General features: G+C 33.7%; 1 protein-coding gene across 4 annotated transcripts in view; it reads left to right on the top strand.

Moving 5' to 3' along the window:
* CDK8 (cyclin dependent kinase 8) overlaps window positions 1-13,367 on the top strand; it is a 132,083-nt gene extending 118,716 nt beyond the window's left edge. For 2 of the 4 annotated variants that reach the window (XM_054577148.1, XM_054577151.1), the window contains 7 exons: window positions 2,222-2,365; window positions 4,911-4,980; window positions 5,764-5,836; window positions 8,679-8,776; window positions 9,484-9,562; window positions 9,686-9,844; window positions 12,128-13,367. In XM_054577148.1, the coding sequence (XP_054433123.1) occupies window positions 2,222-2,365; window positions 4,911-4,980; window positions 5,764-5,836; window positions 8,679-8,776; window positions 9,484-9,562; window positions 9,686-9,844; window positions 12,128-12,253 (749 nt within the window). In that variant the 3' untranslated portion in view covers window positions 12,254-13,367. Of the gene's footprint in view, window positions 1-2,221; window positions 2,366-4,910; window positions 4,981-5,763; window positions 5,837-8,678; window positions 8,777-9,483; window positions 9,563-9,685; window positions 9,845-10,628; window positions 10,710-12,127 lie in introns of those variants that run through there. The other 2 variants (XM_054577149.1, XM_054577150.1) reach the window with 2 other exon arrangements.
* Window positions 13,368-14,052: the final 685 nt, after the last annotated feature.

The raw sequence follows: 14,052 nt of genomic DNA, 5'->3' as shown, positions 1-14,052 counted from the left end.
AGAATGAAAATTTTTTATTAAGCTATAAGCTTGCTATTAGTACACCTGTTGATTAGAACATTAACAAATCTTTTTTCCCCCATTTGGGTCTGTGTAGCATGCTAATTGCTGTCTACTCTGCCTGGTTAGTTCAGTAGCTTCACATGAGCATCACAGATTTTGAGAAGTAGGTGAAACTAATGTTTTTAATTTGGAAAATCTTTCTAGAAAGACTTAAGCAGGTGGGTGAGCAGGAAAGCACTTTCCAATGAACTTGGTACAATCTGACAAAAATAGGCATGATAGGAAGGAGATACTATTTACAAAGATTAGAAATTTGTCTGAAATAATAGCCTGGTCAGCTATCTCAAATTCATTATTAATGTTTGGATCAGGATTTTGAAGAAAGGTTGGTGAAATTGACAAAAGTAAAAGATAATAGAAAAGATATAAAGAAGGACATTATTACAGTGAGATTAAGCAAAGTTTTAGTAAATTATTTTTCTTACCTTCCAGACTCTTTATTGTAAAAGCAATATAGTTTTAAGGATACCTAAGTCATTTACTCATTTCTCATCTTTCTTTACATATTTTATTTTCTTTAGAATTTTGCCTAGCTAACCAGAAGGATTTGTTACAGTGTCTTTTGGGTGCTATGAGTGGAGTTTTAAACATGCAACCTGATCTTTCAGCCCTTTTTGTAATCCTGCTTAGCTAACCTATCTTTCATTTGATTAAGATTATCAAAGGTCAGGTTTATATGGGGTACCCATGTAAAAAGAATAAACACAAACTCCCTAATTTTCCCATTTCCCTTTTGACATTAAAAACAGGAGAACTTGATTTATATTTCCTGACGAGATTTTTCCATATGGTGGTATTCTCTAGACTTGGTTCTCTAATGTGGGATAATACTGATACGTAATCAGTGTAATTTTTTAAAATCACTTGCTGGTAGTGAGGGTGTATAATCTTTAAGTAAATAGATGATTAACTTGTAACTCTGAAATGTAAATATGATAACTTTACTTTAAATTAAATACCTATATACCAGTTTTGGAGTTTAAGAATTCTGTTATCTTTCAATTAACATTTTTTTCTCATTTTCTATTTAAGTGGCAACTAATAATATAGATGAATGATCAGCTTTAATAAAAGTGATTTTTATTTGTCCCACTGTAGTTGTATTGGTTAGATCAGTCAAAAACCACTACCTGAGTATCTGCTATGTGCACACCATTGTACTTAATGTAAAGAAGTTAGCATTGTCGTTTTAGGGATTTGTTAAAAGTAGAACTGGAGTACTTTCAGCTTTAACTTCTAAACTGGTAGGTAGATCTTTCTCTTGGGTAAAAATGAAATATGAATGCAAGTTAGCCTGTATCTTAATGCAAATGAAGGGAATTTGTTGTGTGCAATGATACATTTAGCTTGCTTTTATAAGTAATTTTTATGAAGTTATAGCCTTGGTACCCATTTTAAAGGTAGTATTTTACATCCCTTTTTTTGTCCTTATTAAATACTTCACTTTGCAAAATCAGCTGACACTTGCTATACCGTAAAGAAACACTCTGAACTAAATACTCAAGTAGAAATGCTACTTCCTTAGAATATTTGAGGTCAGTCACTGTCTTTTTCTTGTTGTAATAGCACCTAAATACTGCTAAATACTGCTAATATGGGACCGAAATTATTAGACTTTACAAATTAGCAAGTACATAAACAAGATAAAGAAAAAAATGTTTTACCACAAAAAAATTGTGCTGATTGTTTTCGGCAAGTATGTCCCGTTTCAGAGTCTGCTGGATTTTTGGCTTGTTTATTTTTTTTTGTTTAGTTTTGTTTGTGGTTCCCATGCTCCTTATATAGCTTTGTATATATTTCATGGACAAGGTAATGTTTGAGGCATTTAAAACTCACCAAAAATGTAGGTAATAAATTGATTTAAACATGGAATAAAGCCACTGGGTGGGGTGGAGGTACAACAGCGCATGAAGAATTGGGGGGTGGGGGGGTAGAATGGGAATCTTTATTAATAAACCATATTCCGTGATATTTATAATTGCTTAGGAATTAATATGACTTATTAGGGAAAGAAAGGAAAAAAAACACACCCCACCAAGATAAAAATGCATTTTCTTTTGGAAAGAACCACTTTATTTTCCTCCCTTCTTTTTCTTTTTTCCTTTCCGTTTTTTTCTTTTCTTCTTTTTTTTTTTTTTTTTGTCTTTTTATTTTAAAGATATTTGGGCTATAGGGTGTATATTTGCAGAACTACTAACGTCAGAACCAATATTTCACTGTCGACAAGAGGACATCAAAACTAGTAATCCTTATCACCATGACCAGCTGGACAGAATATTCAATGTAATGGGATTTCCTGCAGGTACACATTATGTTTTTGTTTTTGTTTTTAAGTCACTGTTGTTTGAACTTAGATTGGAAAGTTTCATTGGAAAGGTGTATATTTTTAGCTGATAAAAGCTACTCTTACTCGATTCTTTATATTTATGACTTGCCTTAATCAAAGATCCATACAAACAGTAAAATTTGTAGAGTTCACATATTAGCATAAAAATATTTATAGATTTCCTGAATTTGAGGGTGTATTTTTGTTTCATTTGGTTTTTGTTTTGTTTTGTTTTGTTGTTTAATATTTGAAATGATAAAATATTTGCAATATCTGTATTAAAAAGATGCCTTTAGTTCTTACCAGGGGGATGTATAAATAAAATTCAGTAGCATGCATTTTTTTTGTCTGGCAACACATATAATATTGTCATTACTTGGGACATGAATATAAACTTTGAACATGATTTTTATTTAGGGCACTGTACAGAATCACATTCTATTGCATAATAGCATTGTTTGTTCTATATCCTTTGTCAATAAGAACATTCTTTAAGTGTTCTCTTAGAACATTCAGAATGTAGGTGAAAGTCTAGCATTCCACAACAGCCTTGCCTACACTGATTTGCAGCAAGAAGAAAGTTGTTCAGGTGTCTCAGGGTGGGTGTCAGATCTCTCAAGCGAGATCGCATTGCTTTGTTATACCACAGAATGATAGTTTATCAGTTACCAAAACTCTGCCCTGTGGTCCAGGATAATGAAAATTTATTTAAAACACCTACATAATTTTGGCTAGTCAAGTACTTATTGGAAATTGTTTAGTAGGAATTTTTCTCAGGTCAATATAACTCAAGACTAATACAGAAATAACTAGTAGTTATAATTTCACATTTCCTTATAAGGGTGTTAATTATTAATAAATGCAGAATAACTACACAGATATTACCTTTCTCCAAAATTGGTTAACAGTTCTGCTAAGACTGTGTTGATGTGATGGGAACTTCATTTATTCACTGAATATTTATTGAGTCCTGCCATATGCCAGACAGTATGTTAAATAAAAAATATTATTGACTGAGACATGATTCTTACCCTCTTAGAGTTTACATTGTACTAGTCTAAGTAGACGATTTAAAGAATAGATATGGTTTGAGTAGATGGAGAAGGGTGGCCTTTGCTTCCCACTTCTGAATGGGTCAGCCATTTCCAAGGTCCCAGGGAAAGGGACATGGCTAAAGGAGCGGGGTGTATAAGAAGGGGAGGCCTATTTAGGAGATGTTTCTTAATGTGTGATTCAACTGTTAGGGTAGGTTCAGCTTATAAGGAGCTTAAAGAGCAAGCAGCAGAATTTAGATTTTATGTGCTAAAGAATGAGAATCCCTGATAAACTTAAAGAACCAGTAGCATGATTTATGTTACATTTGTAAAAGATTAGAATGACAGTAATATGCTAAAATCAAGGAAAGAAAACTAACTTTAGTCAGGGAAATCAGCTGCTTGCCTATGTCAGTGCTCCATGTATAAAGTGATAATAAGGATGGCAAATAAAGACAAATACATAATTGTTTACAGGGAGTATGTAATTGAGGAAAAAGTTAAAAAAGATTACCTCAGGATTTTTTAGCTTGATAAATTGATAAAATAGAGAAATTGAAGTAAGAAAATAGTTAAGGAGAAAATTCCATTTATGAGCTTAAAGAATATATTTAGTTTACTCTCTAGTATGTGATAACTGTGGAGGAAGGCAGCAAATATTTTTACAAGTAAATTGAAAGAAAATCAAACCTCTAAAGGACATTTAAAAGCTAAAGGTGCTGTTAAATTACCTGTTAACAATGCTGTGCACCTAGTAGACTCATTTACTTTATCAAGTAAAAGTCCATTGATAATGATGGAGAAAACAAGCTATCTAGCATATATTGTTTGAGCAACTCTAATGCCAGCAAAACTAATTGAAAAGGTTTTCTACTAATATATTAGTAGCTGGGGTTGTTTTTGTTTATGTTACTGAGACTAGCCAAAGCAACAGCTGACTGATTAGTATACTAGTTATAGCCTACTCTATTTTCTTTCAGATAATTATTACTGCTTACATAGATCACTGATGTAAAGCAGTGTATTAGATAAGGTAAAAATAAGGAGGGCGATATAAAAAGAAGTGTACCTTAAAGCTACTAAGGGGAAGACATTACATTTATTATTTAAGAGATTGGTTACTGATTTAAACAAGAAATTTCATGGAAAAAGGAAAAAAATTGGTCTTACAAATAGAAATAGAATTATTTAATAATAGAAATATTTATCTAAAACTTATTTCCCTCTAATATAGAAACCGAGGTAACATAAACATATAGAAACATAAAACATAGAAAGCAGGCATTAGGAAGATAGAGAGATCTAATGCTATACAAGGGAGAATTGTATTTACAGTTCAAGATAAGATGTTTACTATAACTGATATTTATTTGAAGTTCATACTTTCCTAAAAGTATAGAAAAGTAATGAAAATTGAGATAACCTTTATTAAAATTCTTGAGAATAGGAACCTAGACAACATAAAATTTTATCAATGTATTTCACAGATAAAGATTGGGAAGATATAAAAAAGATGCCTGAACATTCAACATTAATGAAAGATTTCAGAAGAAATACGTAAGTTGGAAAGAAATTAGACCCTTTGTTGATTTTTGCCTTTCCAGAATCCTCAGTAGAAGATTGAATACTCAACACAATAGAATATGCAACATAAAATTATTCCTAATTACTCTAATAAATATTTTACATTATGAGAGTCTTCATTTCTTTAAGTGTTTAAATAATATAAGGAAGGTGAATATCTTAATATTAGTAGCTGATTTGGATATGAGAAAAATTTATTTCTTTCCATATTTGTTACTTTTTGGAAGCATCATTGGAAAGTATCATAGCTGAAGCAGTAAGAGACTGATAATTTTTTTAAAAACCTTGCAAATAGCCACTTGCATACCCATCTAGGTTATGTAATTTTTAGCAAGTTTTAATAGAAAAGAAGGAATTTCATTTATTTACAATGCAAGATCAAGGGATTAGGAGAGGGCAATTTATAGACCTATAACAAACTTTTTTCATTTTTATTTATTTAAAGCTGAGTTAAACTTTTGGCCCATATGTTATTTACGATAATTGTTGAGATAACATTCATGTGGAAAAAGCTATTCAGTATGTATTATTAGTGAGATTATCTTACATGTATCAGTGGTATCCATTCAAAAGTGACTAGTGTGACTATTCCGTGAAGTATAAAATTGATTTAATGCCACTCTTTTGCTGATCATAGCATTTTCAGTATATATTCTATATTGTTTATGATGAAAAGAATTCTGTTTGGGAAAACTTTAGCTAATGTGAAATTTACCTCAAATCTAATGTAGATATTTCATAGTATTTCTCTTTCAGGTATACCAACTGCAGCCTTATCAAGTATATGGAAAAACATAAAGTTAAGCCAGATAGTAAAGCATTCCACTTGGTAAGCTTTAGAGAACAGTACTAATGAAATGCATTTCCCCCGCTGATTAGCCCATCGCGAGGCTTTATGGGGTCAATTTACATGGTTACTCTGCATATTTAGAGTACTTTAATGGTAAATGTGGAGGTGTTGTTGGTAAATATAGTAAAGACATCAAAATATTTGTTTTTCTAAACCCGTAGCATGATTTGACATGGTTAGATTTTCTAAAGATAGTCATTGTACCAAGTCTGCAAAGAGCATTTTTTAAATCACTGTGTTTAAATCAGTTATTTAAAAATTTTAAAAATTTCAGAGAAAAATCAAGAAGAAAATAATCACACCATTCAGAAATATTTTTTACAGATTATTTTGTATTTCAGCTTTTTGAAAGACTGTTTACAAAACTCTTGTAAACTCTTATAAACAAAACTCTTATAAACTTGGATATTAGAGGTCCTTCAGTGACAGCATACATTATTTGCTTTTTTGGAAGAGTATGAGAGATGCAGTATTTATCAATGTATAATGGAAAAAATGATAACTTAGAATCTAAATTTGTGTACTATCGAGGTAATTTATGATGAGGTTATATTCAACTATTGCCAACTTAAATTTACAATATTTACATTTTATGTCATAAAAAATAAAAATGTTTTTCACTTTTATGTTTTCCAAAAAAGTTATATAACATAAAAGGGGTATCTGAGAAAGCAGGTTATATTTTTCTTGACTTAAAATCCTTTTACTCCTTTACTTCCAATACTTTTAAATGAGCTCATTAAATGGGAGGTTTTTTACTTTGAAAAGATTCAACTTTATAATAGTCAAGGCCACTTGGCAAACATTTCTTCTGTTTCTGCTTCTCTTCTCCTTCTACTGTTTCTGCCTCTGCATCTTCTACTTATGTTTATATTGTCATATATATTTCATATCTTACCATCAATTTTAAAAACAGTTTTTAATGTACTATTTTACCATACAATGTATTATTATCCGAATAATGTTTATTATAATGTACTTACAGCAGGACCCAAATTAGAAGGTTAGAGCCTTCAAAAGTATGGACTTATTTATTCTACAAAATAATGCTAATAGTGATGGGTCAAAAGTTAGGATTTAGGGGAATTACTCTTCCCCTCAATTCACTGCTACTCACTGTAGTCTTAGGTGACTCTCACTACCATCACTGCTGAAATTCTAGAGATATACTTCCTTTGCAGCTTCTTTGCTTGTTTTTACTGGAATGACATGTCTTGGGTGGTTGCATCTGAAAGCTCAGCTATAAAGCCATTAAAACTGTTCTTGAGTATTTTAAATAACAAATCCATGCTTTCCCTTTCAACTCTGAAAGTAAAACTGTGCTTTCATTAAAATATCAGATCATTAAAATTAAATTTAAATCTTACTATCCCAAGCATTTTGGATGCATTTTTTAATATGTTTTGGCCCTGGCTGCTGTGACTCAGCGGATTGAGTGCCGGCCTGAGAACCAAAGGGTCGCCCACTCGATTCCCAGTCAGGGCACATGCCTGAGTTGTGGGCCAGGTCCCCACTGGGGGTGTGCAGGAGGCAACCACACATTGATGTTTCTCTCCCTCTCTTTCTCCTTCCCTTCCCCTCTCTCTAGAAATAAATAGATAGATGAGAGAGAGTGAGTGAGAGTTTTGTTCTTCTCTCCTCTAATTGTGTTATCTCCCAGTAAAGCTCAACATGTCTGTTAGTTCCTTGGTTTTCAAAGTGAGGCCTAGACAAGCAGCATTAGAATAATCTGGGAACTTGTTGGAAATACAGACCTTTGTGCTCCTGCCCAGGTAGACGTGCAGGAGCTCTAGGAGTGGGGTCTAGCAGTCTTAAGAAGTCCTCCTGGAGTGACTCTGTTATACTCTAATGTCTGAAAACCACTGCATTATATAGTATCAGAGACTATAAGCTAAGAGACCACTATTTAGATAATCTCTTAAATCACATATTAAAATTAAATATGAGCCTTTGGTAAACCATGTTTTAACCAAAAAAAATGCTAAACTTTCACATTAGTGTGACATTCCTATATGTAATAATAATAACAATAACACCAGACACCGTTATAATTGCTTTCCATATATTAACTCATTTAATCCTGAAAACAAACTTGTGATAATAGGTTCTATTTTTGGTCTCCATTTAACAAACGAGATTTCAAAGAAGTTAACTAACTTGTCCAAAGATACTCTAATAAACATCAAGTCAGGATTTTCACCCAAGCAGCCTCTTTTCCAGAATCTCCTCTGTACTTAACTACACCGCTCTACTTTCCAAATTCTATAGAAGTTACCGTATTTATTTAGACTAGTACAGCACTGTCCAGAACTTTCTCTGATGACCTGTGCTTTCCAATGGGTCAGCCCCTCGCAACACGTAGCTATTGAGCTTGAGAAATATATCTGATATAATTAAATTTATTTTTAAATTTTATTTTATTTTAATTAATTTGGGTTTTAAACTAAATAACTGATGTGACTAGTGTATATTATTTGTGTTATAGTATTCTTTTTCTCTTAAAAAATAGAAGAATTTTAATCCTCTTCTAAAATAGATCAAACAATTCAGATAACATAGGGGAAAGCTCATTGGTTTAGAGGTAGAAGATACAGGTTTTGTTACTTCCTATAGGACAAGCACATAAGATAATATTAGGATGACTAAAATGTGAATAACTACATTAAATTTAATAATTAGTTTTTTTCTTAATTTGAGGGAATAAATACCATCCAAATTGTGTTATTCATCAAACAATATATACCATAGCTTCTACATAATGTGCCAAGGTGTGTAACTATGAGAAATAATGCAGTGATGTTGTTATGACTTACGGTTTCAGCTTCAGAAGTTGCTTACCATGGACCCAATAAAGCGAATTACCTCAGAACAGGCTATGCAGGATCCCTATTTCTTAGAAGACCCACTTCCTACATCAGAGTAAGTGATCAATTTATTAACTGATCAGCATGGTAACATTGGGGGAAACCTCCTTTTTTTAGCTGTCAACTCCAAATTGCCACTCTTTTTATATGAGGACCCAAGGAAATCCTTATGATAAGCAAAAAACGAGCTCTGATGACTGAAGTGTTACCTAAAGGTTTTATAGTTAAAAGCTGTTCCTGTTTCTTTCTTTCTTCATCAGACATTCTAAGCATTTGCTTCAGCCCTAGTGCAGTTGCTCAGTGGAGGTTGATTATGCATTCAGACTAAGATTGCTCACTGCTTTCAGTTACAGTTTTGTGTTCCAATTACAAATCCCCTTCCCAGATAAATTTGTGTTCCCTGTACCATCTTTTATTTTAAATATGGTAGGGAGAGTTTAAAATAAAAAATGTTTGGTGACATTTCGGCTGGAATCTATATTTGGGTTGCAGTAATGAAAGAGTAATGCTGGGATAAAAGAAAAAGTTGAGTCGTATTAGATGATTATTGATTAATTTTATACAATGATATGCCCTTGAACTACCTGCTATAATGTCACTGATAAGAAGGACTCATTTTTGTCCTAGTTACATGAAAAGTTTTTTTTATATTATAAATATGGAGAAAAAGTCCATCTTAAACGATTAAAATGAAAACCACTTAAATGAAGCAGTTGAAAGACTGATTAGTACACCAGAAATCTTTTTTTTTCTTGTGATTAGTGTTTTTGCCGGTTGTCAAATCCCTTACCCAAAACGAGAATTTTTAACAGAAGAAGAACCTGATGACAAAGGAGACAAAGTAAGTATTAAAGTATAGTTGGCGCCTTCTTGTTTTAGTCCATGCTACCATAAGATACTCAAGTTTGGGTGTATTTTGTTCTCCTTCTGAGCTGAACTTTGTTTTTCTGTTTGACCAATTGAGAAGAACCAGCAGCAGCAGCAGGGCAATAACCACACTAATGGCACTGGTCACCCAGGGAACCAAGACAGCAGTCACGCACAGGGACCCCCGCTGAAAAAAGTGAGAGTTGTTCCTCCTACCACTACCTCAGGTGGACTGATCATGACCTCAGACTATCAGGTATTCTGAGATTACTTTTTATTGATCTGCCATGTCAGTATTTGCATGAGTTTGTGACCACCGGAAAATGGGATGTATTTTAGAAAAGACTTTTATATGCCTGGGGAAATACATCAATAAGAAGTGCTGTTGGCATGGAAAAGCGGTACAGTAGAGGGAGGTTAGACTTTTGAGCTAGACAGACTTAGAATAATCGAATTTAAATTAAGTCATGTGTTAACTGTGTGGTCTTGGGCAAGTATTATACCATTTTCTGGCTTTAGTTTTTCATCTGTAAAATGAGACTGGCAAAGCCGAACTTGCAGTTGTTGTAGGAGGGGACATGACCCACCTTAGTACCTTGTAGTAGGAGTTCAATTAATTATATCCATCGTTTTGAAATAATAATATACTATAGTGATTAAGAAGAACATAGGCTTTCAAATTCTAGCCCAGCTACTGACTTCTAGGTAACCTTGAGTGATTCAGATGTTCTCCATTTTCTCATTTGTAGAATGTGGACAATGGTGAGTGGAAGGTTGCTGTAAGGCTTAGATAAGAGAGTATGTGCTGAGGCACCAGATGCATGAAAGGCTAGCCTGACATAGCACTTCAAAGATGATAGGAATCACTCGTGTCGTGTTTATTATCATTAAAATTCTTAGTAGCATTTATAGTGCCCAGGAACTACTTAAGAGTTGTGGTAGTGCTGTTGATGAATATAGTAATGAGAGCTTGTTGAGTACTTACTGTGTGCCAGCTACCATACTAAGGATGAAGCATGCGTTATTTTCTGTCATTTCAGAAAACTGAGGCTTGTAGAGGCTAAATAACTTTCATGTGTTCATCCAGCAAGCTGGTAGTAGACCCAAGACTCAACTCAGATCTGACTACAAAGGCTGCTGCATTGCCTACTTGTGGATCCTATCAAGTGACATTGTCAGTTCCTTTGCGGAAAGACCTGTTTTGAAAATCGTATACTGCTCCTCTGCTTATTCTAATCGCATTCCCAATTAACCTGGGTTTCAATGTGGGAAGGATACTAAAAACTTGACGAATTAGAATTATTTACCTACTAAAAGAGAAAAGGAGGTTTTATTAAACTTGATAAGGTTACCAGAGCCAGCTACTGCACTTCAAGAATGAGATACTGACTCTGCTTTGGGTAAAAGGAGAGGGCCGGCCCACCACACCATGGGCATCATTGCCTGAATAGTAGCAGTTCCCTTACTGTAAGCCAAACTAGGAAATCAAGGGCAGGTGCCTGTGGGGGTTGGTGTTTGTTCCAATGTCTTTTTCTCCTTGTCTGGGTGGGAAGAGTTGCCCTCTCTTGGCTCCAGAGCTTGTTTGCACACTAAGGTGACAGCTCTAACCTTTGCTACTGAAACCAAGAAAATGTGTTTCTCTGTTGATGTTGTTATTGTGGTTGGCTTTTATGGGTGATTTCAAAAAGAATATCTCTGTCCACTCTTTTTGAAATGTCATTTTTGCAAGGATTGGCAGAATTTAGAATTATATGACTTATTAAACAGGCTTTGAAAGAGGAAAGTAATAAATTATGGTTAATCTTTTATAGTGTGTCTTGGGAGCCTATAGCATGAGGGAGAGGTGCAGGAATAGGAATAATAGAACAACATCAAAATTAGAGTCTAAATTCTATCACTGTTCTTGCCCTTTGTGCTACTTTTAGAACTGAGAATACCAGTCTTACATTTCAGTAATTTTACTTTTCAATATACCTTGTAGTAGAAAATAAGATTCATTAGTTTAAAGGACATAAAAATATTTGATGCCAAAGAAGATGATTCTGTGGTACCTCTTCTTGTCATACTCATTTTTATTCTTCAGTCATGCATGTGTGTTGGGAGGTATGTTAAGAAACTAATGTGTAAGTTTCCTTTGGATTACTTAATGTATACATCAAGTTCATGTGTAAATCTCTCAAGCAAATTAGTTGTTACATAGTAAGTAGATATAAAACAGCATAATAAAGGGTGTTACTGTTGTAGAAAAAAAAGGAACTCTACAGCATAGTATAAGACTCAGCTGAGTATTCTTTACTAGCAATACTTCTGACCTTCATGAAGAAAAACTGACCTTAAAAGATCTGGCGGGGCAGCGGGTTGGGGGGGGGGGGGGGGTTGTCGTTTTAATTGTAAAGCTAGTGCATAGTTCAAGACTTTTAAATTCTTAATGTCTTGAAATAAATGGCATTTCAAACACACATGATCAGCCCTGCCGGCTTGGGATATAGCCAACTCAGAAACACATGGATCACATCTCTCCCTCAATCTCCTTTTCTAGCGTTCCAATCCACATGCTGCCTATCCCAATCCTGGACCAAGCACATCACAGCCACAGAGCAGCATGGGCTACTCAACTACCTCCCAGCAGCCTCCACAGTACTCACATCAGACACACCGGTACTGAGCTGCGTTGGAATATTGTCAATGCACTGTTGCTAATGCTGCAGGACTGACTGCAGCTCTCTGCGGGAACCTGGTATGGGCCATGAGAATGTACTGTACAACCACATATTCAAAATGTCCAGTAGCCAAGTTCCACCACTTTTCACAGATTGGGGTAGTGGCTTCCAAATTGTACCTATTTTGGAGTTAGACTTGAACAGAAAGTGCTAGCACAGTTTGTGTCGTGGATTTGCTACTTCCATAGTTTACTTGACATGGTTCAGACTGACCAATGCATTTTTTTCAGTGACAGTCTGTAGCAGTTGAAGCTGTGAAATGTGCTAGGGGCAAGCATTTGTCATTGTATGTGGTGAATTCTTTCAGTGTAACAACATTATCTGACCAATAGTACACACACAAAAAGTTTAACTGGTACTTGAAACATACAGTATTTGTTAACTCAACAAAATAACCAAGATTCAAAATGAGATTATTTTGGTACACCTTTCATCTTAGTGTCTTATCAGTGGATTGATTCATTTTCTACATTAATCAGTGTTTTTTGACCAAGACTATTGCTTGGGTTTTTTTGAAAGTACAAAAAGCCACATAATTTTTCCAGAAAGGTTTCAAAACTCCCAAAGATTAATTTCCAACTTATAAGTTTGTTTTTATTTTCAATCTATGACTTGACTGGTATTAAAGCTGCTATTTGATAATAATTAAATATGTTGTCATTGATATAAACCTGTTTGGTTCAGCAAACAAACTGAGATGATTGTCATAGACAGTGTTTTTTTTTTTTTTTCCTGTTGGTGTTGCTGATTTGTGAGCATGCTTTAAGATGGAAAAAGCATGAATGGTAACTTCCTTAAAAAGGTGCGGCATCCAATTCAGATATTTTGTCCTGACTTTAAAGCCGGTTCAAGTAGTGCTATTAAAATTTTGTTCAGTTAATTTTCTTTTTAAAAACTTGTTCGCACGTTGTTTAGGGTGCCCTTACTTCAGCAAAGGAGAAGGAGTAGGAGAGCCTTAGAATTTTTGAGGAAAAAAAACCTATAACATACAATGTACTGTATCAAACTATTTTACTGAATGACACAAGTATTCTGAATTTAAAAAAATTGAACATTGTTAAAAACAAGGTGTTATGTAATAAATTTATTTTTCATAAATCAAAATACAGAGTCAGCTGTATTTTTATATAACAAAGGTGTTTTATTTTGTTTAAAAATGTGCCTTAACAAGTACCCTCTAAATCAATCTCCAGTTGTTTTCACTAATTTCTATGTACTCTGCCTCCATAATGCTATAGATGTGGATTCCTTTCTGTTACATTTAGTACTGTAATACTGTAAGATATGAAATAGACAGCTTTCTAATGGAAAGAAGTAATGATGAGCCTTCCATTTCTAGAATAATGCCTAATTCTTTGTTATGCTGAGACCTATTTGATTGTTTTATCCCAAATGATACATCTTTCCTCCCTCCTCCTGCACAAAATACAGAAGATAAAACAACTAACTTAAGAACTGAGGAATATCAATACTGACAAGCCTGACCATAACAAAACTCATCAAATTATATACTTTAAATTGGTGATTTGTATTGCTTGTAAATTATGCCTTAAAGGTGATTTGTTTAAAATCTAATAGGCGTAAAGCACATAGCACATGCCTAGCATATAAGCATTTGTTAAATGTTAGCTATTATTAGTGTTCTCTCTATATGGAAATGTAATTTTTTCTTAAAACTTAAAATATGACCTAGTTCTAGCAGTAAGTTAATCTTTCCAAGTCATTTTGTGGCCAAAAGTTTCCT

The sequence above is a fragment of the Pteronotus mesoamericanus genome, unplaced genomic scaffold, assembly GCF_021234165.1.
Source record: "Pteronotus mesoamericanus isolate MK-2021 breed Mesoamerican mustached bat unplaced genomic scaffold, CSHL_Meso_final contig_41, whole genome shotgun sequence".
Lineage (NCBI taxonomy): Eukaryota > Metazoa > Chordata > Mammalia > Chiroptera > Mormoopidae > Pteronotus > Pteronotus mesoamericanus.
This window is presented reverse-complemented; position numbering and strand designations above follow the sequence as displayed.